The 27,424-nt window shown below is 40.6% G+C and overlaps 1 protein-coding gene across 3 annotated transcripts in view; it reads left to right on the plus strand.

Moving 5' to 3' along the window:
- DPF3 (double PHD fingers 3) overlaps nucleotides 1-27,424 on the plus strand; it is a 179,290-nt gene that overhangs the window by 116,573 nt on the left and 35,293 nt on the right. The window contains exons 5-9 of one of the 3 annotated variants that reach the window (XM_066552404.1): nucleotides 1,943-2,070; nucleotides 7,306-7,401; nucleotides 12,032-12,110; nucleotides 12,415-12,456; nucleotides 21,517-21,654. In XM_066552404.1, the coding sequence (XP_066408501.1) occupies nucleotides 1,943-2,070; nucleotides 7,306-7,401; nucleotides 12,032-12,110; nucleotides 12,415-12,456; nucleotides 21,517-21,654 (483 nt within the window). Of the gene's footprint in view, nucleotides 1-1,942; nucleotides 2,071-7,305; nucleotides 7,402-8,419; nucleotides 8,459-12,031; nucleotides 12,111-12,414; nucleotides 12,457-21,516; nucleotides 21,655-27,424 lie in introns of all 3 variants that reach the window. The other 2 variants (XM_066552402.1, XM_066552403.1) reach the window with 2 other exon arrangements.

The following is a 27,424-nucleotide window of genomic DNA, read 5'->3' on the forward strand; positions in this document are numbered from 1 at the left end:
CAAATGCCCTTTTGCACCCAAGCACAGGACTATGAACCCAAGCCAAGCCCACATCCAGAGATGATTATGGAGGTTCCTCAGTGACTACAGATTCAAGCATTGGGATTTGCACATAAATCACATCAAAAATCTCTTCTTTCCATTGAAATGTGTGGATCCAGAGGGAGGTACTAGGCATTCATACAGGGAAATTCAATCTGTATGATTTTCTTTTGACTTTTCTGTCTTTTTTATAGCTCAAGCAAGGGAGAAGTTGGGGAAGGGGCCATAATGGGATATGTATGCCGAGCTTAATGCTGAAAACAGAGGCCTGATTGAATAGAGCTCCTTGTAATGAGAAGGGGGATCAATTCACAGTTGACCCCATCCCATTGTGTGGGTTGTCCTGGGAGTTTCCTTTAAAATCTCAGTGGTTTGGTTTTTCTGCATGGTTTGTACCCAGCCTTTCCCTCCATGAATAGAATAGCTTTTTCTGGAATTTCTGCTGGATTTTCTGTGGTTATTGGCTGAGCAATGCTCTCCCACTTCAGAAGACTGGAGGAAGTACATTGTGGAAGTACAGATCAGGGACTTTGAATCATTTGATAACTGAAAGTTTTTCATGTATAGAACAAACATATTCATGGGATGCAACTGCCCCCAAGAAACAGATTATACGTTACTGTCCCAGGTGGAAGTGCTCATTCATTATTTGGTTTGCAGGAGTGATTTGAGACTTTAAAACCACATTAATTTCTGCCCTGCAGAATTTACAGCTCATTGTGATAGAAAGACAGGGAGTTTCAGGCAGACTGGGGAACAAAACACAGTTCTTAAAGCATAAGCAGACAGAACTGTGAATTAAGGACACCAGATGCTGATTTGTAAGCATCATTCTTGTACATTATTACTTGAAAATATAACGGTGTAGAGAAAGGAATTCATTTTAGAAGGGAGGGAGTACTTTAAAAATCCATGCCTGGCAGTGTCAGGTAAGACATGTGCAGGATATTTCCTTGCCAGGGGATTGCTCTAAATGAGCCCCTGTATGAGTGGAGTAGAAGCTAGGGTGTACAAGGAAAACTGGATTATTTCCCAGGTATATTTTAACATCTTGCTAAAGTTAACATACTGTATTTGCCTGTCTGCTGCATTGCTTCATAATCTAGTGGCAGCCTTATTCCCCCATTTGAAAGGGGAATAAGGCTCTGCTCCTTCACTTCTCCAGCAAGTTGCATCAAACTTCCTCATAAATCCTGTGTCTTTGGAGCTGTGTCCCCAGCCTGTTTCCAAGCCAGCCTGTGGCTCTTCCTGCAGTGACTGGGTGTTGTCCCATTTTATGAGCAGGATTCTGCACTCATAACTGGGTTTCTTTCTAGTACTGCCAGCTAGAGCCAACCAGGGATTTTATCTAGTCAGTATTGCAGGGAGATTCAAGACACATCTCTTTGTTTTTCAAAGTAAGGTCTCAGCACTGCCCCCCCCCACTTTCTGTTTTTCCACATGTGGAACATGCCCTGGTGTAGGAGAAGGAGGATCGAAGCTGTGCTATATAAACTGTGCCAGATGCTAAATTGCATTAAACTACTTTTCTTCTTCAGGAGATCAGAGTCTTCATATTTGTAATTTCAGTATCTTAAAAAGTTGTGGTTTTGTTCTTTATTTAAAGCATAGGGAGTTTACACAAAGAAGAAGGATTTCCCCCCCCATTTATTTCCTCCTGACAAAATATATCCAGCCTTTTTTTCCTGTAAACAAGCACAGAAAATGAAAAGATATCAGGTTTTCAGTAGGATAGAAATTAATCATAAATGGAGTTTCTTAGTGGTTAAATGAACTTGAAGATCTTCCTTTCCAGATAGAAACAAGTTTGAAAGTCTGTTCATCATCTGCTTGACATCTCTGTCCTTCTTCTTGTTAGCCCTTTGGGGGAGACACACAGTGAGTGTGTTTTGTTTTTCAGAAGTTGATCTGCCTCTGAAAAAAGATGGGTTCACCTCAGAAAGTACAACTCTGGAAGCCTTGCTGCGTGGAGAGGCAATAGAGAAAAAAACAGACACTAAAGAGGAAGACACTATACAAGAAATCCAGGTAAGGGAGAGCCCCATGCCCTGACATCAGGCTGGATTTTACAATTTGTCTCTAAGTCTAAGAGTCTTTTGTCCTGTGGCAAAACAGTGTATCTGTTGATAGTTGTGTCATTCTACTGCCAAAATGTTATCAAACCTTTGTGCTATGCTGTGATGCTCAAAATGATATCAGTATCTCACACGCTTCTCTTGTCACAAGAATCTTTGTTGCTTAACTGTTCTGCTCAGGTCCTGTGTTGGAACTTATTTTGCAGCACTATGAGATAATTACATAAAAAAACTGAGAAGCTGAGGTGGATCCCAACTATAAACTGAATTTTAATGGTTCACATTTAAAGTGAGTTTCATGGATTTCAATTTGGATTTACAGCTGCTGTAGATTAAAACATGTCATTGCCTTGCCTGTTTTTTTTTTTTTTTTTAATAGTACATGGCCTTCTGGAGGTATTAAAGAAAAACAAATATCTAAAACAAGATTTAATCTTAAATATTTCAATTATTATTAGTTAGGCAGTATGAAAAATATTGCCTTTTCACATGCATTATGGTTATGGAAATTGTCAGAATTTAATTTAATCCTTCAACAATTAAAAACCAAAACACAATTGTAGGTTTGTTAAAGAAGGAATTCAGCTAGTATAAAGGGTTCTTGTATATGGCACTTTTAAAACATCTTAAATCACTAGGAAAGTGGGCCTGTCCAACAGCAGCACATCTTTGCTGATGCTAAAACACCATTGTGTCATGAGTCTTTTTAGGGATTTTTAGTGAGAGTTATTAGCACTGTGTCAAATTTGGTAATTTTGGGTGAGATACAAAATGTTGCATCTATACCTAAAAGTAGTAAAAATTTGAGGGGTCAGTCCCATGCAAAATGAAGCAGAAAAACATAAACATCAGATCTGTATTACCTGGAGTTCAGTCCTACTGCTCTATTTGTATAGAAATTTTGCACAGGCAAGGGCAGCACAATTGGGTCTCCCATTCCCAGTTCCACTGGCAAAAGAGCACCATCAAAGAGGAAGCATGCCATGCTCATGGAAAGGGGAAAAGCTTGGCATGAGCCCTGCTCTGTGTTTGCTTCTTCAGTAGTATATCTGGGTCTATGAAGCTGAGAGCTCTTACCAAAGGTCTGTTTTTACCTGCTTTCAAGGTCACAAGAAGTCATGGTGCAGCATCCTTATGAAATTGACAAGTGCCTTTGAATGTTGCTGTGTGATCTGAGCTCCCAAATGATCCCCAGTAGCGGTCTGAGGAAAGAGACCTCAGAGATGGTGGAAGTGACAAAATCCAGGCATTGCAGAACAGTGCAAAAAAAAACAGAACAGATTTTCAGCTAAACTGCTGTAGCTGTGACCTGTCAACTGGATGCTAGTTTCATCAGAACAGATGCAAAAGGCATGTCTTGCTGCTTTATTTTATACTAGCATAGCTTATCTGGATTCAGTCTGTAGAACAATGATTGCCAAAGCCTTCACTAGTAGGCAGCTTTCAGTGTGTACTTTGGCACCTGGCAGCTAGACTGTGCCAGATGAAAATCACAATCAGTGCCTTCATCGGTATGACAAATAAGAGATTGCAAATCTCTCCTTTGTTCCTTTGCGTACTTGTCTGTGCTGTAACTCTAAAGGGCCCAGCCTCAATGGTGGTGTCATGGTTTGACACTGGCACAATGCCAGTGCCCCCATGAAGATACCTTCTCCCTGGTTTCTGCTGTGAGATGTGACCAGGAATAAGCAAAGCAGGCTCCTACTTAGGGAAAAAGAACCAGAACTTTATTAACTACTCTACAACTACAGATAAAAAGGAACACACACACAGGGAAAATGAAAACTTCACAAGTGCATTTCCTCCTCCCCCCACCAAATTTCCAACACAATACATTTGGTTCCTCAAATCACCAACTCTCGGTCCAGCACCACCTTTTAGACAATCAATCCTCAGTTCATCAAGAGGAGAGGAGTCCTTCTTGTGCCATGGGCTTCCCCTGGAAACACAGCTGAAGCCTCGTGTGTTTCTGTGTCACTCGTGGCACTGCCTGGAGAACATCTGCCATCGTGACTTCTTCCTTTTCATGTCCAGTGCTCTCACCACTGAACACGGACCAGAACTGCTTCTAGGGTTGTCTTTTAAGGATGCTCTGTCCTGATCCAAAAAAGGCACAGTCTCTCCTTTGGGACACCTGTCCCCACAATCTCTCCTTTGGGACACCTGTCCCCCCCATATTTTTTCACCCCCTGGGGCCGAGGGGCATCAACACTGAGCAGTCTCTGTATCACAAGGAACATGGGTCTGTCCATCTCTCCTTTGGGACACCTGTCCCCACAATCTCTCCTTTGGGACACCTGTCCCCCCCATATTTTCACCCCCTGGGGCCGAGGGGCATCAACACTGAACCCTCTTGGTTCTGAGGCCATTGCCTCCCCCTAGAATGCAGTCTCTGTATCACAAGGAACATGGTTCTGTCCATGGCTATACAAAAAGAGTCCAGCAAAAGCTACTCCATCATCTCTTCCCACTAGGATTCTTCTCTATTCTTCTACTATCTCTCACTCGCCCAGACCTCTCTCACACTGGCCCATTTCCTTCCTCATCTTCCACTCTATCTTCTAGGAGAGGTCAATGTTCTGTAAAGTTCTCATTCTCCAAAAAGGGGTTAAAAGCTCCTACAAGCGGCCGGCTGAACCCCCCCTCTTCTCCGTCCCAGCCGTGCTGCCGGTACAGGCCCATGTTTATCAAGCTTCAAGGTTACAGTCCCAGGCAGCGGCTCTCTCTCTCTCTCTCTCTCTGTGTCTCTCAGGGGGGCTGCCCGATGGCTCCCGGTGTCTCTCTCTCTCTCTCTTCCACCCTTCCACCCCCGGGCTCAGGCCTACCTCTCTCGGCCACATGGCTTTCCCCTCCCCCTGCCCAGCCAGCAGCTGGGCCGGAGCAGAGACCCGAACTCTTTCCCGCCGGAAACCCAAGAGACCCCTCCCAGGGGAGAGCTCTGCTTTTAACCCCGTGTTCTCAGAGGCGTGTCCATGTCCCAATGGCCAGGTTAAATGCCAATATTAAAGTCTGAATATCCATTGGCCAAAAACACAGCATCCCAAAAAACACATTTCCTGTCAAACAGGTGGTAAGAGTGAGCAGGTGGGATAGACATCATTGTAATTCCCACCTCAGACCCAGCCACTTGCCACCCTCCCAAATTCACAGTATCTGTCAGGAGAAGACAACTTGGTGCTTGGCTGCACCAAATTACCTAGGGCTGGGAAACTTTTAGAAAGACATAATAGGAAAAGAAAAGTTACTCTGCTAAAACATATAAGGGTTCTCCCTGCTAAACAGATGCAGGTATTGGGACCTGCAGTACAGTTGGTATGTAACATGATTGAGAATTTTACCCTGCAGTAAATTGGTATTGAATGTGTATCTCCATTGGTTGATGGAGAAGAGAGTTTGAGAAGAGTTAGAGTAGCCTTCTGACCATGAAGCAGAAAGGTTATGCCCCTTCTATCAAGGATAAAAGTAATTACTCTGGCATTGTCACCAAATTCACACTTGGTTACATATTATCTCTTTCCTAAATTGATGCTTCAATTTTATGGGAAGAAAGTGGTTTGTAATATTTCTCTTAACTGTTGTGTAGTATAATTGTTGTAAATTAGCTTCTTTCCCTCCCAAATACAATGTGGTTGCCCCTCTTTTGTTGGGGATTTTTTGAGATACTTTAAGATATGAAGAAATGGAAAAATACAAACTCACATCAGGAAGTTTGCTTATTTTCTTACCTACATTCTTAAAGTCTCCTCATGTACATTTTTCAAGCACTTCAGTCCTAAGTGAATTCAATTAATGTATGCAGAACCGGAACCTGTTTAACTTTTACACCCTTCAGTATTTAGTACCTCCAGTATTATGTGAAATTGTAGTTCATGATGGTCAGAGCTCATTAATAGCCTCCTGATATTCAAAAATAGAAGAAGCAAAACACTTGATTCTTGTCATGTGCTACAACTTGTTTGAAATGCACTGACCAGTATTAGTCTTAGAAATTTAGTTGATAAAGTAAGAATAAACTTTTGTAACTGATCTTCTAAATACAGACTTTTTGAAAGTTGAAATTTCTGTTGTATTCTTTCCCACAAATTCAGAATTTGGTGCTTGAGGTATGTGGAAAAGAGAGAAAGAGACTGATTTTCTCCTGTTCCCCATGTGCTGGCTCTCAAATAGCTTTAAAGTAGAAATTAGAGAGAAGGGACAAATACAGTAAGACTGAAGAACATTCCTATCACTTTGATGTCACTATTTGACTCTGCATTGAGGCTGTCATTTAAATGAATGTTAGTATGGCAAAGGAAAGTTAGTGATTCCAGATTAGTCCCTTGCAAAATGGCGCAGCACCATAAATGACAGGAGTGGCTGGGGCCAACTTCTGTATTTCTAGCAGACATGCCAAGGGTTTGAGGGAATGTCAATGGGACTTCTTCTCACATTAGTATTGTGGAGATTTGTCTGGCTTTTTTCCATGTGACATCTGACTTGTACATGTTTTCATGCAGGACAGCCAGCCTGTGTTTGGTTCTGTAGAAGTTACATTTCAAAAGGTCAAATTAAAAGATTGAAATTGCCTGGGCCTAGGCATCTCACAGTTTTGTGAGCTGTAATTCCTCAGCATTCTCATTCAACAAACTTTCTGCTTCCAGATTAGAGTTGTACCTGTGGTGCAAGCCCTACAAAACATGGCTTTCTAGATCCATTCTGGAATATATGGAGTAATTTTCTCTATTTTTGCTCAAGAGAGAAGATTGTGAGCTACCAAGGGGGAAACCACTGGTTTTATATTCCTGAAGTACACTCTCAACATTAGAAGAAAACAAAATAATTTAAATTGCAACAAATGAAAATAAAAAGCCCAGGCAAACAAATTCCCAGACAGGGCCTGCAGTTATGCATACTACTATTTGTTTTGTCTTGGAATATTGGTGCTCAGTGCTGCCAGTATTTGTTCTTAGGAACCTTTTTATCATAGTTGACTGATATCAGTAGTAGTTTTTCAGTAGGAATTCCCTGGAGATCTTAGGGTGGAAAAGAGAGAAAATTTTGCTTTGGTAGAGAGAAGCAGGGGTACTGGGATGTGATTTGGCTTTATATCAACTGTAATAAGCCACAGTCACTGTGGTAAAGAGCAGTAGTTGGTTTTGTGTGTCCTCCTTTTTTCTTCTAACCATTCCTGTTTGTTGTTCAACCACAGAGGGTTTTAGAAAATGATGAAAATGCAGATGAAGTGAACGAGGAAGAAGACTTGGAAGAAGATATTCCAAAACGAAAGAACAGGCCTAGAGGACGGGTAAGTGGAGAGTTTATTGGAATGGAAAGGAGGGAAACAAACCTCTGCAGAAATATAGTGTATATTTCTCATGTGTATTATGTATGCAAAGTATTTATCCATGAATATCTGATAGTGATTACACTATAGGTAATTTTCAGTCATATGTAATAGATTTTTAATATTTTTTCAGTTTACTTTTGTGAATTGCTGTGAAAGAAAAGGACTATTTTGAGAGTAAAAATTTGGAGAAAATTTATTTTAGTGTTGTATTTACAATTGTAATGTAAACTGTAATAACTATCATGACATCCTGCTATTACAATGCTCCTTAAAAAAACCTTTACTAATTACAGAAAAGCAGCAAATTCAGTTATGACAGCCAAAAAAGTATTAATAAGAAGTAACTTGAACAGTGTTAATAAGTTTTGCAACTTTCTCCAGGGTAGCATTTTGTGGTTGACACTGGCTCTCTTGAGCCCATGGCAAATCTTCCATTTGCTTGAAAAGGGCAAAATTTTATCCTTAGGGGACTCTGTGTCCCTTCTCTTACCTAAGATGTCTTCACAATTCATCAGGGTACCAGTTAAATAATGGAATCAACATTTTCAATTGTGGGCCCGTAAGCTAGGCATCTAAATAAATGTGAACACAAGTCTCAGAAATTTTGAGCTTTTTCATCTCTCTTTGGCTCCAGTGGATGCTGCAGGGGCACAGGAGCTCTAGATGTACCTTTTGATGTGTTTATAGAAGTCAAGCAAGAAGGGCCACATTTTAGGCCAAATGAGCAGAATATAATAGTTTTTTAATAAAAGACATGAAACCACATTGAATACTTGCAATGTACTTATGCATCAGACCCTCTCTTTTGGTTTCCTCTTTGGTTGTTGTGTTGTTTCAGTTTTCTGCTCCTCTTTATTTTGGAGCTTAAGTCCTTTAATATAAGATCAAAGCACTTTAATAATTGGATAAGTATATATATCATCTTCCTTATTCTCAAAATCACCTGAACCAGTTTCTTTCTTTCTTTCTTTCTTAGCCAAAGACCCCCACCTGGAAAAAAATTTTCCAGAAAAATGTAAGTTTCAGAAGATTTGTATGAACCAGTAACCAAAACCAGGAGATAGAATCAATACATGCACATAAGCTTGACTGTAGCAATCAACTAATATTCCAGGCTAACAACTCTTTTCTAATAAGTTGCTCTCATGTAAATTGCACATGCTGGATAGGGTGAGTGAAAGGGAGGGAAGAGATAGAAGAAATATACCGCTCAGGAGAATGGGATTTGGTGTATTCATATGTCCCAGACCTGTACAAACAAAGTCCTGAAGTTAGTGTTACGTGCAAGATTTTGCTTCCCCGTTCAGGAAAATGTTCCAGAATTTTTTCTCTGTTACTCTAAGGAAAGGAGTTGGAGGGTACTAGATGTCCCATTCATTTTGAAGCATGCATTTATATTTTATTTTCTGCCCTAGAACTTGCCCCCTATTAAGTACAGAAGCAGCAGGATTGCTTGCTTTTTTCTTGCAACTAACTCCTGCTCTGCTAGTGCCCTGGCTTCTTTCAGTGCAAAAAAGAGAAGTCTGAATAATACCACATACTTCAAGTAATGTTTCGTTTTATTTGATGGCATCAATAACCAAAGCAAAATGTAGTAGAAATTAGAATTTCAAAATTGTGGCCAGGTTATCTAGCTGTTGAAAACTGGTAAGCCTGAATTGCATCTGGTCACAAGAGCTTTGCCAGTTTCCTAAAGGCAGCCCTTTTCTAGCCTGACTCAGTATAGGGAATTGAGGCTAAGGATTTAAAATTAGGTGACATGAAACCTGGGCTGCTCTTTGTTTCTAGGAAGGACTTGGTTAGGGTAGTTTTAGAGGGCAGAAAAGGGGAAGGAATGCATAGGAAACAAGATCGTGTGGAGTGTGACCTTTGGGGATTCAGAGGAGTGAGAAGGACTAACAGCATAAACGCAGGATTAATGCAATGGAATTACTGCTCTGGACTTTCAAAATTGCACATGCCCCTTCCTTTCCCTACAGCATGATTTTATTTTTAATCCTGGACTCTCCATCTATCTTTTTGGCTACTCTCACTGGCTGCTTCAAGGCTGCTGGGCCATGGGTCCAGGCCTCACACGTCAAGTCTTGTAGTCTTTGCTGCATCCTGTCAGGAGAATAAAGGCAGCTGTGGATGACTGAATTCAACAGCCTGGAGCACAGATAGCAAGCACGGGGCGTTCAGTTCAGTGCCTCTGGGGCAGCTGCTTGGTTTCCTGTCCCCTCAAGGCTAGCTCATGAAATCATGGGGGCATAGGAAGGACACTGAAGGCTGAAGAGGTAGATCTACAGAAAGAGATTTCTAGTGTTTTTGCTGGACAGGGGCAATGTGGTAGGAGCTGGCAGGGTGGTTTTCTAGGAGATATGAGATGTACGCAGATGCACCTGCACAGATTGTCTGCTCATCAGCTGGATATCCCGTGGGACAATTTCAAAGGCACCAAGCACATTTAGGAACCCAAGTCCCATTGAAAGTCATTGACTTGAAAAATCTCCCCTCTGTTCATTGCATGAAAAAGTGTCTCTGACACGTGGTCATGCCATGAATGCTGTGCCCCTGCATTTCTGTAGAGAACACTTTGAAAGGGAACAGCTGACTGTAAGACAAGCAAAATGCTGAGAAACAAATTAGTATCATATTCTGAAACGTACCTATGTAAAATATTACCTTCTTACTCAACAGGTATGTTCTCAGAGTGTGAATAGAGTCAGAGCTACTGACTAGTGACAAATATAAGACTTTACATCTTTTTCATAGCCCTGAAAAACCAATGCAGCTGGTAAAATGGGGAAATTGGATCCTAATCTGGGTGCCAGCAGAAATATTTATAAGGGCCAATCACTTGTCTATGTGAAGATTCCCTGATGAGTTGAGGGTTGTGGAGGAGCTGCCATGGACTGAAATTCAGCTTGCAGAACATTTAGCAGTAGTAAGGGAAGAAAAGAACTAGCCTGGGATTGATTTCATTGCCCAGAGGGGGTTTAAAGAGCTGGCAGTCAGAGAGAAAATAGTGCAGACTAGTAAGATGATTTTATATGATACAGTCAGTAAAGAAGCTTCCACCAAACATTTGTTGCTGAGGCCATTTCTAGGGTGAAACTGCTTTTCAGTTCACCCTTACAGATCTTGCTCTGCACATGTGTGCTGGACTGCACAGAGGTCTTTGCAGAAGGCAGAGTTATCCTTGTCATACATAATAGTATTTACCCCATCCAGATAGCTGCAAATCCATGTCTCTCCTTTGGGACTGTGTTTAAGAGTTAGACCTGAGCAATCCCAGGGAAATAACATGTTAAGTTTTTATAAATCCCAGTTTTAACAGACTTTGTCAGGCCAGTGTAAAACTGTTCCTTATTACTTCTCTTTAAATATCCAGTGGAACACATTTCTAATAGTGCTAGTTCTGTTCCAAGCTCATAGGAGAGAAAAGTTTCTATGGCCCCTTTATGGCTGAGTGCGAATATTCTCAGGATTTCTACACCTTCTTCAGCTTTACCTAACAAAGCTCTGTCCTTTTCGTATTTTCACATGAAAAGGCTTGCAGGATTTGAGTCAGGTGGCCTTGTCTAGAGTGAGAAATATTAACAGCTTAATAAGAGGACCAGCAGAAGAAATTCTATCATTTTTTCCAGGAATAGAGTAATTAGGAGAATTAATAAAGAACTATTTAGCCATCCACCTGTGATCACTTCCTCAAACAAAGATCAAGTCTAAAATTATTGTCATTTACAGACTCTACATTAGTGAACATGAAAGAATTGAAGGCCTTGGCTCAGTTCCCAGTTTCACATCACAACTCCAGCACTGGGCAGATATGAGCTGTTTCCTTGTTGGCATCTCAGCTGAGAAGGGTCAGGATTGAGTAGTTTTGATGCTGAATTCCACTCTCAGCCCTGGAGCTCAAGACAGAGCAGTCTGTGCTGTGGAGAAACAAAGTTTTTCAGTTTCTATAGCTGCCAGTTTGGTCCATTTTAGGAACACAGAACTGCAGAGAGACATTTCTGGGTAATTTCTGTTATTGCAGGTAGCCACATTATCTAATCTTTTCCACTAACTGACCAAAGCTCCATTTTATAATTAGCCACAATATCTTTGTCCCAGAAGGCCATTTCAACACACTGCTTTTCAGCTAGAAAACAAAACATAGCAACACAAACAGTGACCCTTTGAAAATACTGAAGGAAATAATTTGACCTCTCTTTTATTTGAGGCCTGTTTTCTGGCTGATTTAATGTTTGTGTATATTCTTCAACACCTGTTCATCTATTCATTCGTTCATATTCAGTTCAGCAAGGTATTTGAACATCTTCACAAATGAATGTGTGATGATACTCGACTGAATATGTGCTGGCAGTAACTACTGCTATGGATGAACAGTATGAGCCATCTGTGGAGAGGATCTCCATTGCTTTACAAGGTCCATTAACACAGAGCACATCTTAGGAGATGGAGGGTCAAGACCACTTTGAGAACCTGTATGGAAGCTGAGGATCTGTTTAGTTTATACTGCACATCTTTCATAGGAGGGTGTGGGGTGCAAGGAGACCTGGGGAGTGATGGAATAATGCTAACATTCCTCTTGTCCTTGCAGGCTCGGGGATCTGGAGGGGGCAGGAGACGGAATGATGCTGCCTCCCAGGATGATCATGACAAACCCTATGTTTGTGACAGTAAGTAGCAACCAGACAGCTTATTCTGCTTCCAGCCTGGTCCTACCAGCTCAGTGCACTCAGGGCTTCATATATTACAGCAAAATATTCTGCTGCTCTCTGACTTGCATGTTTGCCACCTGCTGCTGATGCTCTTGGTGTTTTTGCATGAAGGAAATAAAATTAAGTTCTCGACAAGACTCTACTTTCCTTTGCCCTTTAATAAATCATCTCTTATCTTTTCTTTCTCTTTTTCTGGCTTCTCTGCCTTTTGTCTTCTTTTCCCCCATGTAAGTTTCACCCTCTATTTCTTTCTCTGTTTCAGATAGTTACAAACAAAAGCATAACTCAAAAATCTCCGACAAAGGTACTTCACCCTTGTTGTGTCTCTTGATATATTTGGTGATTCTCCTCCCTTCAGTCCTTTTAAAATCTCACTGGGCTAAATTCTGAAGGTCTTATCCCTCACCAGATGTCTTGTGGCATCATCAAAAGCTGAGCCCTTGTAAGAAACAAATAACATCTCGAATGCTTTCTTTTGATACATATTCCCTTTGAATACAGTCCTGCTGTTTGGTATCTTGCAGTTGGACTTCAGGTGAAGCAAGGCATTGTCTGAATGGAAAAATTATACTAGAGCCCAGCATCAACACTGAAGGAGGGTACCAGAGTCCCAGTATGAGTGAGGAGTCTAATATTTGTCATGCAATTGTTTGGGTTTTTTTTTTTTACAGTCTAGTCCTTGATGCCTTCCTTCTTCTTTTGATATTCTTTTTTGCTTCGTTTCCATGAAGGGCACTTATCTTACCCACATATTTTTGAGATATCCCATCTTAAGGCTTATTCTAGAATGTACATCCAATTGTAATGTGTGCTACCAGGTGCCTTCTAGCCTGTAAGACAGTAACCTAAAAAAAGTCATTAGAAGTAGGAGAATAGCAGATCTTCACTTCTGTTGTCCAAACCAGCTGGTTTTGAGGACAACTAGAACCCCCTTTTTGCCTATCTTGCAACGTTACCGACCTTAAAATAATAACTCTTGCTGTGTCAATCTTTGGAGGGATTTTCTGCTGATTTTTAAAAACATGAGGAAATAAGGAGTTTACATGGTGAATAAGAACTATATTCCATGTGAAATCATATTCTTGTATGGTGAGACTAGGTGACTGTATGTGCCCAGAAACCAGAAGACTTGCATATGAGGGGGACATGACAGATGATAAAAACATAGTCAAGGAGGAAGAGCCCTTAAAGTTATGAAGAGTCAGAAGACCTATGCTGTGGTTAAATAGCAGTCCTAGTGCACTGGAAGAACTAAAAAGTGTCTTTTAAGACTTCTGTGAGAGCCCAAGATGTATCTTGTTGAAATCCACTGGTTTCCTTTGCTGGTAGTATATGCAGTATATGCATATCTTTCTTTATCTCTTTTCTGGAACATCCTTCTAAATCCAAGGACACTTGACAGTGGTAGTAATTTGGAACACGATGACTCTTCATTGTCTGATCTTGCACTGCTTTTGGATTTTACCGTGAACTCCCAACGTGCATAGTAGTGATTTGCACAGAGTAGATTAAACGTTGAAGATATCAAAGCAGGCAGCAGAAATCTGGCCTGAAGTCAAGACTCTCATACGTTGTTGTATTGACAGAATTTGCCTTGGCTTACATTTTGGAGCATAAATTTCATCTTTAATGTTGGAAATGTATCCTATTTCATTTGGCTGACACCTTTCACTTTTAGGAAACTTACAGTTACAGGTGAGTCATAAGGAATTTTGGACTCCAGACTTTGCACAGTGACTTCTCCTTTTCCATTTTAGATAGCTGATAAAAAGGTTTTATGACAGCAGAACTCTTTTATCTGAGTTAAGAGAAGAAGGGAAGAACTGTCCCAGTTGTAATGTCATCATCCTGAAGAATATCCTGCCCTTGTTAAATTTCTATACAAACATGACATGCCATTAATCATGAGTAATTGGCCTATTAGCTTGCTTGGGTGAATTTCTTGGATTTATTTTTTCTTTGAAATGATTTGATGAATATTTTTATAGATAAAACTCAATCTAATTGTGGTAGTTTAGAAATTGGTTTGCAGTACTCCTTGTGCAGATGTTGTGGGCAGATAAGTTTGTTTTACATGGAAACATGCAGGTGAAACAGTGTATATGTTTCCTGTTTGGGAAAGCATTATTCCCTCAATTGCATTATGGGTATAAATAATTAGCTTAATGGGCCAACAGTTTGCTTCTTCTGTAGTCTATGTAATATGCCTCCAGGTTGCTTCTTCTGCAAGTATACTGATATTCAAGTTTTGAAAATGACCAGAGAGAAGAAAGCATAAACACAGCTAAACCAAATTAATTTTCTTATAAACTGCATGGGCACAAAAAATGATTTGTGGTCAAAAACTACTCTGTCCTTTTATCATATTTACACGTTCATATTTATGGCAAACAAGAATATATCAACAGATCTCATCAGTTATAAAAGGGTTTTAGAAAATAACTAGGCAGTGTGTTGGTAAGATGATGCTAGTGTGATGCCCAGTGGCACTGCCACTTGTGCTGGAAAATAGCAATGTTACCTCTGAAAAGACCTGGCTTTTTCTGTAAGAGGCATTCAGACCTACATCACTATTAAACTTGGTCCCAATATTAAAGCTGGCTGGAAACATGCAATTTCTATGTGATAAAGGTTTTCAAAGCTCAAAATATTTTGTCCTCTTGTGTTTTTAAGAAGAGGTGGTTGGATGCCTCTTTTGTGGAATGAAACATTCTGAAATACTTCAGCTGGTTTTACTGAGCATATACTCTAGTAGAAGTTCAGAATAAAATATTTGTTCAAAGCATCAATAAAATTGCTAGGATAATCATGAAATGCATTGTTTCATCACATCACCAAGTAGAAAACTTGGTGGTCAGATTTTCAGCCAGTTGCATTGGATTGTGCTGTGCCTTGAGCTCCCTTGGGATGGCTTCAATTACCACAGTGGCAGGCAAGCCTGGTTGGAGATGGATATAAACTGCAAATGGTAACATAGCCAAATGGCTTAGCAGCTGTATGACAGCAGTCCCAAAAGTAGCTTGAGCACCTGGCAAGGAAAGGCAGCAGGTGCCTCAAAGAAGAGTGGAAAGTAGAGCTTGAAAAGCAAAGCTTTTGATGTCAAACAAGTGGAAGGTAGACCACCACCACTGTTCCTGATGAACAGGGCATGTTATTTTTAGAGGGACAGAATGAATGAATAAATGAATACCTACACGTTTAATAAGAATTGATGCCATTTCACTGTCAAATATTCAGCTGGGGAATCAATATTCCTACTGAGCAGTCTTCTTAGAAATCCCTCTACTATTTTATTAGTGTTTATTATATATTACTTACTACTTTTTCGAAAGAAAAGCCTTCTCTGAATTTGTATCTAGAAATTTGTATTCTGGTTTTAAAGTTGCAATCAGTTGTAGCACTTGAGTTCCATGATTCCAAATGTCTTCTTCCTTTAGCCAGAGAAGTTAGTCTGTGCTGAATCTCTGCAAGCAATTAACTTTCCTGCTGCCCCTCCTCACTTTTATGCTTTCATTCTTCTCAAATTCCCATGGAGACATGGGACTATGTACATACTTCCACTTTGTTTTCTGTTCCACTGTCTACAGAAGAATTCCCTTGCCCTCCTCTAAAAGAAATTATTTCTTTTCCTTTTACCAATATGTCCTCATCTCCTTTTAGTTTTATTCCCATATAAACTCCTATTTTAGCATAGCAACTTATATCATATTCTTTTTTTTGTAGTCCTTCTGAGACTGAACTGTACATTCAGATCCATTCCTTGTGCAAAATGAGCATTGACTGAAACCTTCCTAGGACTTTTGATGATCAGTGACTAACGCAGCATTGTATGTACCCAGAGACACTGATCTTGTAGTATTTTGTAGAAGCTGATTCTTTCCTCAAGAACTTAATGTTAAGGTTTCTCTAGTTATTTACCTACGTTCTCTCTGCTGAAGTCCAAGACTAGCAGTCCTTGTACTGTTCTCGAGGGAAAATAACAATGTCTTCTATGTCTGTAAACAGTTACTGGGGCTTCTTTCAGCTGTGTTTTCTTCAGCTCTTCTACTAAGCTTGTTTCTTTCATGTGGAAAAACTCCAAAGTACTTTTTAAAGTAGTAGTGGCCAGAACGAAGTTAAACGTGCTGTTCTGAGGAGAGATGCATTTCTGAAGATGAGTGGTTGATAGATTTACTTGTACTTACAATTACTTTTACAAACTGTATTTAAGAAACTTGCTCTGTTATATATCCATGAGAGGCACAGAGATGGCTGACCTAATAGGTTATTCAGTAATCATCTCCTGGTATTATCCTTTCTGGTGAATCCCTAAATAGATAAGCAGTAAGATCTAGAATAAGATGCTTGTTCAGATGTACTCAACAAACAACTCTCCCACCATATCTGCTATTCTTGGCATCCTTTGAATACATTATTGGTAGAAAAGACAAGATTAGATAGGTAAGGACATTAAAAAAATTTAAATACTGAATAACATAGATGTTGAATAGAGCACATGGTAAAAGGGAAACAGAACTGACTCTGGCAGTTGAACATTTTCTGCTCATGTAGAATATTTGTTTTCTCCTTTGCTCTGGCTAGCAACCCATTTACTGAAATGTGCACAGCTGTATTGTTGAGCTGCACATGTTTTGGGGTTTGAACTGGGGTTAAGAGTTACTGTGATCTTAATACAGCAGGTAGATTCTGGGACTTGTCCTCTGGGGGCACTGAAACAAGGAATATTTACCTCCCTATTCTACCTGCAGAAAATTCCCTATGGAATGGGATGCTAAATAGCTGCTTTCATACTACAGGTGTACAGTGTGACTATACTATAGTGTGTGTAGTACTGAGCAAAGAGGGATGAATGTGAAGTCTTTGTATCAGTGGAGGTCAAAATGCCTTGTTAATGTTTGAGATCTCTAAATGTGCCAGAGTTTGTACACAACTGTAACAGGAGAGAATATATTACCAAACTGGTGCAAAACAAGGACAGGGGGATTTTTTTGTCTTTTTTTTTTTTGAGTGGAGTGAATGGTAGGACAGAAGAAATGGCTTTGAGAAACTTTGAGAAATGGCTGCCTGCCAGAAGTTAACTCAAGATTTAGTATTTGACATAGTACACCTGAGAACAAGGAACAGGAGGCAACAGAGAAAAGCAAAGAAAGACGATGAGGGGGACAAAATTCAGTGACCAAAAAAAAAAAACCAAACCCAAAAAAACCCCAGCATGTACTCCTCCAGTTTCCTGTTTCCACTGGAAACATGGAATGTTTCCTTCTGTCTCATACTGGTGACAGATTGTGCAAAATGTATGTGGAGAGCTGGCTGGAACACAGATCACAGGCTGCCAAGGACCAAATGTGTAACTATTTCAAAATGACAGCAACACAGCCATTAGATATTTGATGAGGAAATCTTTTAAGTCATAGGTTTCAAATCCCCTTTTTAACAGGGGAAGTATTTTATATTAATTTTAATCATTGAGAAATATAAACAGAGTGAGAATTTGCTTATCCAAAGAATTGCAGGGTGCTACAGTCCAGAACATAGAAGAGAGGTCTCTTTTGTGAAACACTCAATGCTTGCAATTATACTGTTTTCCCCCCCATACTGTAGTTGTGCAACATCTTAATATCAGTCTTCAAATTTGAAGGAAAGTAAGGTTTATCATAGGAGAATGTTTGGTGGCCTCATAAAAAATCTCTCCCTCTTCCCCATTTGTGACATTTGGTCTGCACTGCTGAATTGCTGCTTACTTACCCAGCTTGTTCCTAAGGCAGCATTCACATCAGCTCATAGCAACAATATATCCTTTGAATGCAGGAGGATTTGGAGTGGGTTATGTTCTACAAACTCCCACTGTTTTTATTGAGCTTGGCCACCTAATTAAAGATCAAGTCAACTTCCCAGTGTTGAGATTCAGGATGAAATCTACCACATGCAAGGATGACAAGCCTATCCAGCAAGGGAAATTGAAGATAAAAAAGTCAAAGCTGCTGAAAGGAAGGCCACTGGACAAAGTTTATGAAAGGCACACTCTCACTTGCTATGTGTGAGCTGCATAGTGTTAAAAACTAATCAACAGCATTCATCTCAGACTGGGAGAACCAGTTCTCATTACGCTTTTGTCAGCTCTAAGAATGAGAAAGATGTGGTGTAAGCACTGGTGTGGATGCTGGAACTCATGGATTCCAGTCCTGGTAATGAAAAAAGATCACTGCGTGGGCAACTCAGCCCCTCTGCGGTTCTCTTTTTTCAGAACTGAAATGAGAATAGTATTTCCCACTCAGGAATGTGGAGGAAGATTAATTAATGTTTGAAAAGCCAGTCTGCAGTGGGAAGAGTTATATAAGAGCTAAGTGTTTATTAATGATCACCCTTTTATAGAAACTACTTCTTAGCACAGTGATACAGTAGATTAATAAAATGTGCTCTTACCTGGAAAATAAGAGATTTGGGTGAATTCAGGAAGATTCAATCTGTTGGAGAATCCATGAAGTTTTGATTTAGCTTCCATTCTAGCAAAGTCTCACTGCAGCCAATGGTTCTTTTGCCTGACTAATATCATGACCCTTTTCCCTCTGCAAAAGTCTGATTTGTTTGAGGAACATGAAATCTCTGCAGTTTCAGCTCATGGCATTGCTTCGGACTCTTTTATGACACAAAGTGAATTTGAAAAATGGAAAAATCTAGACACCAAGAACAAAGGCTTCTGGAACTGCAAATCTTTGGTCCTACAAAGGATCTGCTAGGACAATGTAAACCAAATTTATTTGTCTCAGTTCTGGTTATGAAGTCCTTCAAATCAATTTCTCACAAGGCATGTCAGAGATTGCTGTCACCCTTGAAGGCCACCTGTAAGTCCTCACAATGGAAAGGACTCAGCTGCAGAATTACTACTGACTCAGCTTATATTGATACTTGCTTTTTCCCGGTGAGCTGATACTTTTTTTGCTGAAGAAGGACGAGTCTGCAGACATCTGATTTCCTATGTCATCCTTAACACCATAGCTAAAATCCCTGCAGGATTCTGTAATGAATGGAGTAAACGCCACCATTTTGGGACTTGCTGCAGGGAATGCAAATCTCCTTTTGTGCACTGATCACCTGATAGTGTCCTGGAAATAATTTGACAGAAGTCTTTGAGCAGTATTGGTAATTCATAGCAATAGAATTATTTTTTTAACATTCTTCTTCAAACACATAAAAGTAAGTGGGATAGAGTAGGATACTTGATGAGCCGATCCAGCTCATCTAGCAGATGGTCAATCTGCTAGAAATGTAAATCTCTTTCTCCATTCTAAGTAAAGCTGCAACATTTATGTAATTAGAGGAGGTTACCATTTTAAAAGAATTTAAGCAGTGAGCTCTTTCTGGGTTGATGATTACTTAAGTGTTATGCTTTTCCACTATTCCAAATATGGGGAAAGTCACACAGAACTGCTGATATCTTGTTGTTTTGACTCTTGTTCAGCATCTGTTCCACTGCTTGTCCTTTGCCCTGCAGGACCACAGAGAAGGAGAAGTAGTTTCCCTCTCCAGAATGCACTGGAAGAAAACAAGGATGGTACTAGAAGAGGGAGTCTGAACTGATGTTTTGTGGAGAGCATGCATCTAACAACAGTCTAGTTCTTCAAAATGTCTGGCAATTCTGTTAGGTTTACATATGAAAAATGAAGGCAGATGCTTCAAAGAATGGATGTGCATATCTATATAAGTATTTTAGTTCTCTCAATATTGCCTCTTCCCTCCTGCAGGAGGTCTCATTTCTAAATCAAGGCCATTCAAAGACTTAAAAAATCTGTGACTGAGGACAGGACATATTGCACTTCCAAGAAACTTCTGTCTTGTTTGATGATTCTGTGATCATCACCTTGCATGATGAAGAAAACTGGGAAAAAGTATCTAATATTCCAGATCACTCATATGTATCATGAGCTTGTTTTACATGTTTCTAATAAAGAAAAGCATTTTCCTTGAGGGAGTTTGTAAATCAGAAGAGATTAAGAATGAAATATATTATTGTAATAAGCTTTTATTTACAGTTTTTTATAATCTGTTCCAAAAGGCAGAACATCAGTTGGTGTTTTCTGAGTAGTAGCAGAAAGGAATAAAATTTTAAATTTTATGTATACATAAATGAATAAATGGGATGAGGGTGGTTGTTGTGTGGTTGTTTTGGTTTTTTTTTTAATTTTTAAAAAATTTATTTGTGGAGTCTTTGACATTCCCAGACTCAGGTGTCTGGAGAATGGGAAGTAAGTATCTGTATATGTTGCAGGATACGTATTGGGGCCAACTTAAGCTTTTAGGAGTGGATGGTCACAATGCAGGACAGACTGCTGGACATGACATTTATTCCTGTGTGAAATCCTTGAGGTTAATTAAGGTGACTGAAAAAGTCTCTGGGAGGAAAAAATTGCAAGAAGGGCACTAAACTTTTTGTCTTTGTTTTCTAGTCTTTTAAAATGGCAATATTTGTATTTGGTAGACAAAATAGCTGTATAAAAGAAAATAAACATTCAAAAAATGCTTTGAAGATGGAAAGTGATAAATTTTTGAGACGATAACATGAATTAAAAACTTTATAGAAAATCAATTCATAAAACTTTATAGAAAATCAATTCATATCTAATGAATCTTATGATGTTGCCTGCCCTTGCTAAGCTCTCTGTGAAAGTGTAGACCTTTCATCACCCCAAGCTGTTTGATTCTGTCCTTAATATCTGTTGACTTAATCCTACAATAAATGAAAGTTCAGAAGCAGTATTCTCTGTCATATATTGCATTGTTCATTGGAGTTTACCTGGGCAAATAAGTATCACTACCACATGTTTTTTTAGCAAGAATCTGTGGATGATTTCCATCTACTTGTCTTAACTGGGAATCTGAATAAAGCTATTTATTAACCTCTTAGCGAAAGCCTTTAAAAAAATCACAGCTGTTTCCTTTTTTCAGAGATCAGTAATGAAGAAAATAATGTTGTTTCTTCTCAGTCTTGTTCCCATTGCTGTGCGCTGTGCAGCACCACCACTGGAACTGGCATTTCATTTAATTTTATGTGCAGTCTTGTTAGTAATATTAGCAGAGAGGATTAGGGCTCTGTGATCTGCAGGGACTGAAGCCATTTGCCTAGGCCTGTGAGAAGGACTGCTGGCAGCATGGTGGGAAGAAAGCTTGTTTGGAGACCGGCAGCTGCAGGGTTGCCTCTGTCATCTTTCACCAGTGCTGGCTGGAAGGATTTTGGGCAGGTGCATGGAGTGCATGGTGCTGTTCTCAGGGGAAAGGGAGCATTATTTGAGAGGATGCTGCTGTGGTTGTAGATCACACTGATGTTTCCATTCTCTCTTCCCCTTCCTCATATCTCCTTTCCATCCAGTCTGTGGCAAGCGTTACAAGAACAGGCCTGGGCTAAGCTACCACTATGCTCACACCCACCTCGCCAGTGAAGAGGGTGATGAAGCCCGTGAGCAGGAGACCCGCTCTTCCCCCGTCCACCGAAATGAAAACCACAAACGTGAGTAGGATCTTCCCTTTGCCTTTGAGATCCTTTTCAGGGCTGTTATCTCCAACCTGTCTTTGCCTTGGGGATGTTGATGTTATTGCCTAGCTCAGTTGTGAGTGATTGGGATGTGGATGCTTGGAGCTAATCAGCCACAGCTCACACGGGTGCTGGCTCAGCTAGTCAGGAATTCATTTCAAACCCAGCATTATCTCTGCGGCAAGTCACTTTTCCATTACTGCTCCTGTGGGGAGGAGGTGGCAAGGAGAGGGGGGAAAAGAAGAGATGGCCAAGCTGCCCATCATCAAGCAGCCTCCCAGAGGTTCTTAGTAAGGATGCTGAAGAAATACACATCCAGTCGTTTCAGGGGGCTGCCTTTGTTTTGCCTTTAAATAAGATATTTATCAATGTCTCAGTTTTTCAGTATGAAAATAACCACCTTTCTCCCTTATACCTTCACCTGCTGCATAAACAGCTTACCCTCCACTTTGCCAAAAACTGCTCCTTAGTTATGGTTTGATAAAAGCTATGAAAACACATCAGTACTGGTTTGCAAGGAGGAGAGCAGGAACATGAAAGGAGAATGTGCCTCAATTTCCCACTCTGGTACAACACTAAAAGAGATCTAAGTGGTCCAAATCTTTCTGTGATGAATCACATCTGCTCAGTGTGAGCATAAGGTCCATGACCCTGTTTGATTGTCCCTTCTGTGCTCCTTAGGCACACTACAGGAAGTCAAGGATACTGTGTTCTATTACTGATTTTTGCAAGTCTCTAATCCACCGTTTCTCAGTTTTATATACTATGTGATGTTTGCTGTGACCTTGGGATTTGTGTAGATAGCTTTGTTCACTTTCAAAAAGTTCTTTTGGATCAGCATATGATCTGTGTTATTTTTGTTCAAAGTAATAAAGCAATAAAATGCTTACAGGGAAAAATATGCAGGAAAACACTTTCTAATACCTTAAGAACTGCAAGAAATATGGAAGTAGGAAAACATTTTTTTTCTAAGTGGTATAATTGATAATTGTCCCCAGGGAAGTGTGCGAGGGGGGTTCCTTCCTCCAAAGCATCTGCTACTAGCCACTGTCTGAGCTTGAAGGACTGTTTAGTGTGATCCCATTTGGCAAGCTCTATGTTTCTGTCACTTTTATGCTCTACCTTTTAGTTATTCACATGTTTGGTAGATTCACAGTAAAAGTAATTTTGACTCCTCCAGCTGTTGATAAACTTGAGCTGTCAATGCACTAAGAGTGACTGCTTGGGCAGGCAGGGGAATGTCAGTGTTCACCCAGCAGCTTTTGTTTACTTAGCATTTACATCCATTTTGGGTTTTTTTTTAGTTGGTTGGTTGTTTTTTCCTGTGCCTGGAGTAGTCAGTAATAGTTACATACCTGAGAGGAATATTGCAAATCTGTATTGAATTAATATTGACAATGGTCTTGCAATAGATGCCCAAAAAAAGAAAGGTAGTGTCCTATACCCTGAATTCAGCTTGACATAGGTGCCAAGGGGTCTCAGTCCTTGTATCTGGTGCTTAATAAATGATAGAAGTTAACAAGAAGACTTAGAAGAGCTATGGTAAGGTTAGGAGCAGCTGACTTCGGCCCATGATAAAAAAGGTGCATTCTACACTGCGGGAAAGAGTAGCATGACAGCTGCTTGGGCTTGTGTTCCCCCAGAGCATGTGGCAAAGGGAAGCTGCTGATGCACAGATCCACAAGCGGGCAGAAGTTTAGAACCATTGGAATAAACCTCTCTGATGCCCAGATTCCTGAGTGGAAAGAATAACCAGCCAGGAGCCAGTGAGCTATGGGTAACAGCCATGCAAATGTGCAGATCAGCCTTGGGGAAAGTCCCAGATGCTGGAAGGTAACTGTCCCAAATGGCTAAGCTGTCACAGTGGCTGTTTGTTCCCTTTTTGCCTGTTTGTTTGTTTAGAGCCTTGAGCTCAGATCTTGCATCTTTGCACTTCCACTTGGCAATATTTAATTTATGCTGCCATTTATCTTCCATGTGAATGCTAATTGTCCACATTGCTAATGTGCAGTCATTAAATGGTCCCCTTGTACAGGGGGATGGTGGGGAGCCAGAGCATCGGATCCTTCCTCTCCCCTAAGAACTGCTAGGCATGTGTTATGAATTAGATTTGACAGGTCTGCGGCATCGTAGGTCTCGAGCTTCAAGAGCCCTCTCTGCATGGGCTTGGGGGGTGGGGTAGGTGGGAGGGAGGGAAGGCAGGGGGATGTTAATCCAAACAGCTAATCTGCAACCCACTGAGCAGGAGGACCAGAGATATGGTGTAGAGTAGGATCTGGTTATTTGCTGAGCAGTGTGTCAGAGATACGAGCAGCCTGATTTAGAAGAGGCAGGGCAAATCAAAGCGGCCATTTGGAATTTGTTGTGCCCTGGGAGGTGAGCACCAGGTCAGTAAAGTTCAGGTGGGTGGCTGCAGCATGAACTTCCTTCCTCTGCACCCTCATCTCCTCTGCAGCTTCCACTCCTTGCAGAACCTGCAGTAACAGCAGCCTTGGTGATGCAGGAGGGAGCAGGGCTTCTGCAGGATTCAACTGTTGGTGCCCTAACTGCTGCCAGATCAAGACCTGAAAGCCTCTTGTCTTTCTGCATAGTCAGTCCCTTCTATTTCATGCACAGTCCAATTTGAGGAGGTCAGAAAATTATCCAGAGATTGGAAAAGAGATGTAGATAGGAGGAACTTACCTAAAACTGAGACCCATTGAATAGGTGAGCATCAAAGAACTGGGACTGGCCCAAGTCCCACGTCTCACCTCCTTGGCACATCTCACTGTCCTCGACTGTGTAGAAGGTTTGTCTGTTTACATCTCTTTACATCTCTGTCTCCTTCTGTTTTTTCTCACATATAGATTACCTGTTACAACATGAAAGATAGTTCAACAGTCAACACCCTAGCCTGTGATTTGTTTGAACTTTAGTGGCTTGCTTTTTATGCTTTATCTAGCCCTTTGACACAAATAAACAGCCCTTCCTTGGTGTCTAGTCTTGCCTCTGCCTATACAAACATTTATTTCTGACCTACTCTCTGATTTTGTTACCTGAGTATTGAACTGTGAAAAGGAAATTATAGAAAACCCTTTAAAAAGTCAACCTCCCATTTCCTCAACTCCACTGAAAAAATAAATGATTCCAAACCATTTTCAGACTTTTTCTCTGCTGGCTTTTCCTCTACATGTTGGCACTGAGACCGTGAGATTTGTGAGCCCAGGGTGCATCCAAGCCTGCCACAAAACACCTGCTGTTTTATTCCATCTCTCTCCATGGGTACAGTCCAGCTCTGGGGGCAGCTGGTGCTCACAAATTTTGAGGCACTTCTGATATAGGAATTACATTAGACTTCTATCTATTGAAATGTCTCTGTGAATGAGTGTACTAGTATAAATGCTCTTTCTTAATTCCTGGGAGAATAGGATAGTGTGTCTACATGGAGAAAAACTTCCTCTCCTTTAAAGGAGAAGAGCTCTCAGTGGCATTTTGCTGTGTGAAATGTTGATTGCAGGCAGCTGTGCAGGAGCAGCAACTGAACAGCATCTTATGCCCACAAGCACTCTGGCCAATGACAATCCTAAATGAAGTACATTGTGCTGAGTCCAGGTTGATCCATTGTGCAATACATGTAGTTAAGGAAAATGCATTCCTGTGCCCTCCTGCCCCTCTGCTAGCTTAAGCATCTGCCCTGCAAACCACCTGTGTACACTATTTCATGGCATCAGTCTGTTGTGCCCAGTTCCATCACAGATTTTATTATGTGGATAAATCTCTACTGGAGAGACCAGCCAAAGTTGTTTGTGTACTCTAAGCATAATTGGATACCCAGTCTCCAGAGATAAAAAATTAATGTGCTAACCTCAGTGTGCCTCCAAGCTGTCCTCCAGCTCCCCCACACAGTCATCTTTGAAACATTTTTATTTCCATCCAGGCAGGGGGCTGGCCATGAATAAATGAGGAGAGTCAGCCCCTCAGTTGGAGACGAGCTGTTTGTTCCTCTCCACAAGCAGCATCAATTTGAAAAGCTACATCAGGCCTACTTTTCCCTGCCTCAGTGCTGATCCTTGCTGGGGCCATGGTGGGAGCTACTTCTGAATGGAAGGATGCATCAATGCCCACCTTGCAACAAGATACCCTGCAGCAGGTGCTTTTCAGTGAAAATATGTACATTACCTTGAGTTAACTTCTTAGTCATTTAATCTGTTTGGTTTTTTTCTCTTTTCAGAGTTTGTTTTCATAAGGAAAAACACTCAAAATGCTAAAAGAAACAGTAATGATTGGAGTGTTTGAACTGTGTAAAGATTTCCCTTAAATCCTTTTTGCGGCTGTAAATCACTGAGACTTTTGTTGAGGATATTTTGCGACACTGAGTTAAAAAATAGATCAGTTGTTTAGAGTTATGGCATAGTGGAAAATCCCAAAATCATCTCCTATGTCGACGGAGAGCTAATCTGCAACCCACTTTTTTGTTTGTTTGTTTTGATTGGAGTCATGGGGTGGTTGTTTCAGTAATTTGGTGTTTCTTTTCTATACTGCCTGGACAAGGACTAAAATGTTGCTGTTGATGTGCAACTGTCATTGAAGCGAAGCACCAAGTGCTTCTCAGTAGTTTGTGGGAAAATATTTCCAACCTGAATAATTGGTTTTTGAAACACATGTGTTGCCTCAACAGCACATCAGCTCTCAATTTAGGATTAATGTATTTGTACAAATACATCATTAATGAATTTGTAGGGTTTTTTTCCTTTTTCTATCTCCCTGCTTTTTCTGCCTTATTTTTTTCCTTCTCCATGTAGAATTTGAACCAAGTAAAATCCAAATGCTTTGACTGAATTTGAACTGAATAGGTGCTCTCTACCTTCTCACACTCCTCCAGTGAGTAATTTCCAGATAAAAGCCTACAAGATGTTGCAGGGACCTAATTCACGGCACTGGCCATTCTCACCTGAATATTGAGAGATGCTGCCAGATGGGGCTGTATATTGGGCATTATAATACCTTCTTGAGGTGGGATATATTTTTCCCTTAGCTGATGGGAATGTGCTTCAGTGGCCAGGCGCCAAGTCTCTACAGAGGTACCCCTTAAAGTCAGGAAATCCATATGTTAAGATGTCAGACTCTTTTGTCTGCCTACTCTGTATCTCCTACTCTAGTGCTCATGAGGCACTAGACAATTACAATGTTTTACTCCTAGCAGTGGGCTTTTGGCTGATGCTTTAGGAGTTCCTGCAGAAGACTCTATAAGGTCAGTGCACAGAAATTCTATTAAATGCTGCCTTAAGGTATAGGAACACTGATTCTCTAAATCTACTGAATCCAATCAGTTGATGCTGTATTTTCCTAGCTGTACCTTCCAGCTGCCTAGCTCACCTTCCACCTCTTTCATTAGCTGTTCAACTTAAAGGCCACACTGATTCCTGTAAAAGAGATGATCAAATGATCTTCTTTTCCCCACACTTAGAGGCTTCCTCTGACATTTACAGATGTACCTCCTTTTCCTAGCACTTCTTGTAGTGCTCCTTGGCTGCGCTTCTCTGTGAGCACGGGCTGTAGGAAAGGCAAACCTTTCAGAGTTGCTAAAAGTTATGCAAAAGCAACAGCTTCTTCTATCCCCACACTACTAGCTAACTCAAAAAAGGAGATAAAATCCAGTTACTAGAGAGACCTGGCAATACTTTGGGTGGGTGGTTTGCAGCATCTCTCAGTAGCATATCCTGCTTCTCTGGCTGCCAGCAAAAGGGCATGCCCATCCCATGTGGGG

The sequence above is a fragment of the Molothrus aeneus genome, chromosome 6 (genome assembly GCF_037042795.1).
Source record: "Molothrus aeneus isolate 106 chromosome 6, BPBGC_Maene_1.0, whole genome shotgun sequence".
NCBI lineage: Eukaryota > Metazoa > Chordata > Aves > Passeriformes > Icteridae > Molothrus > Molothrus aeneus.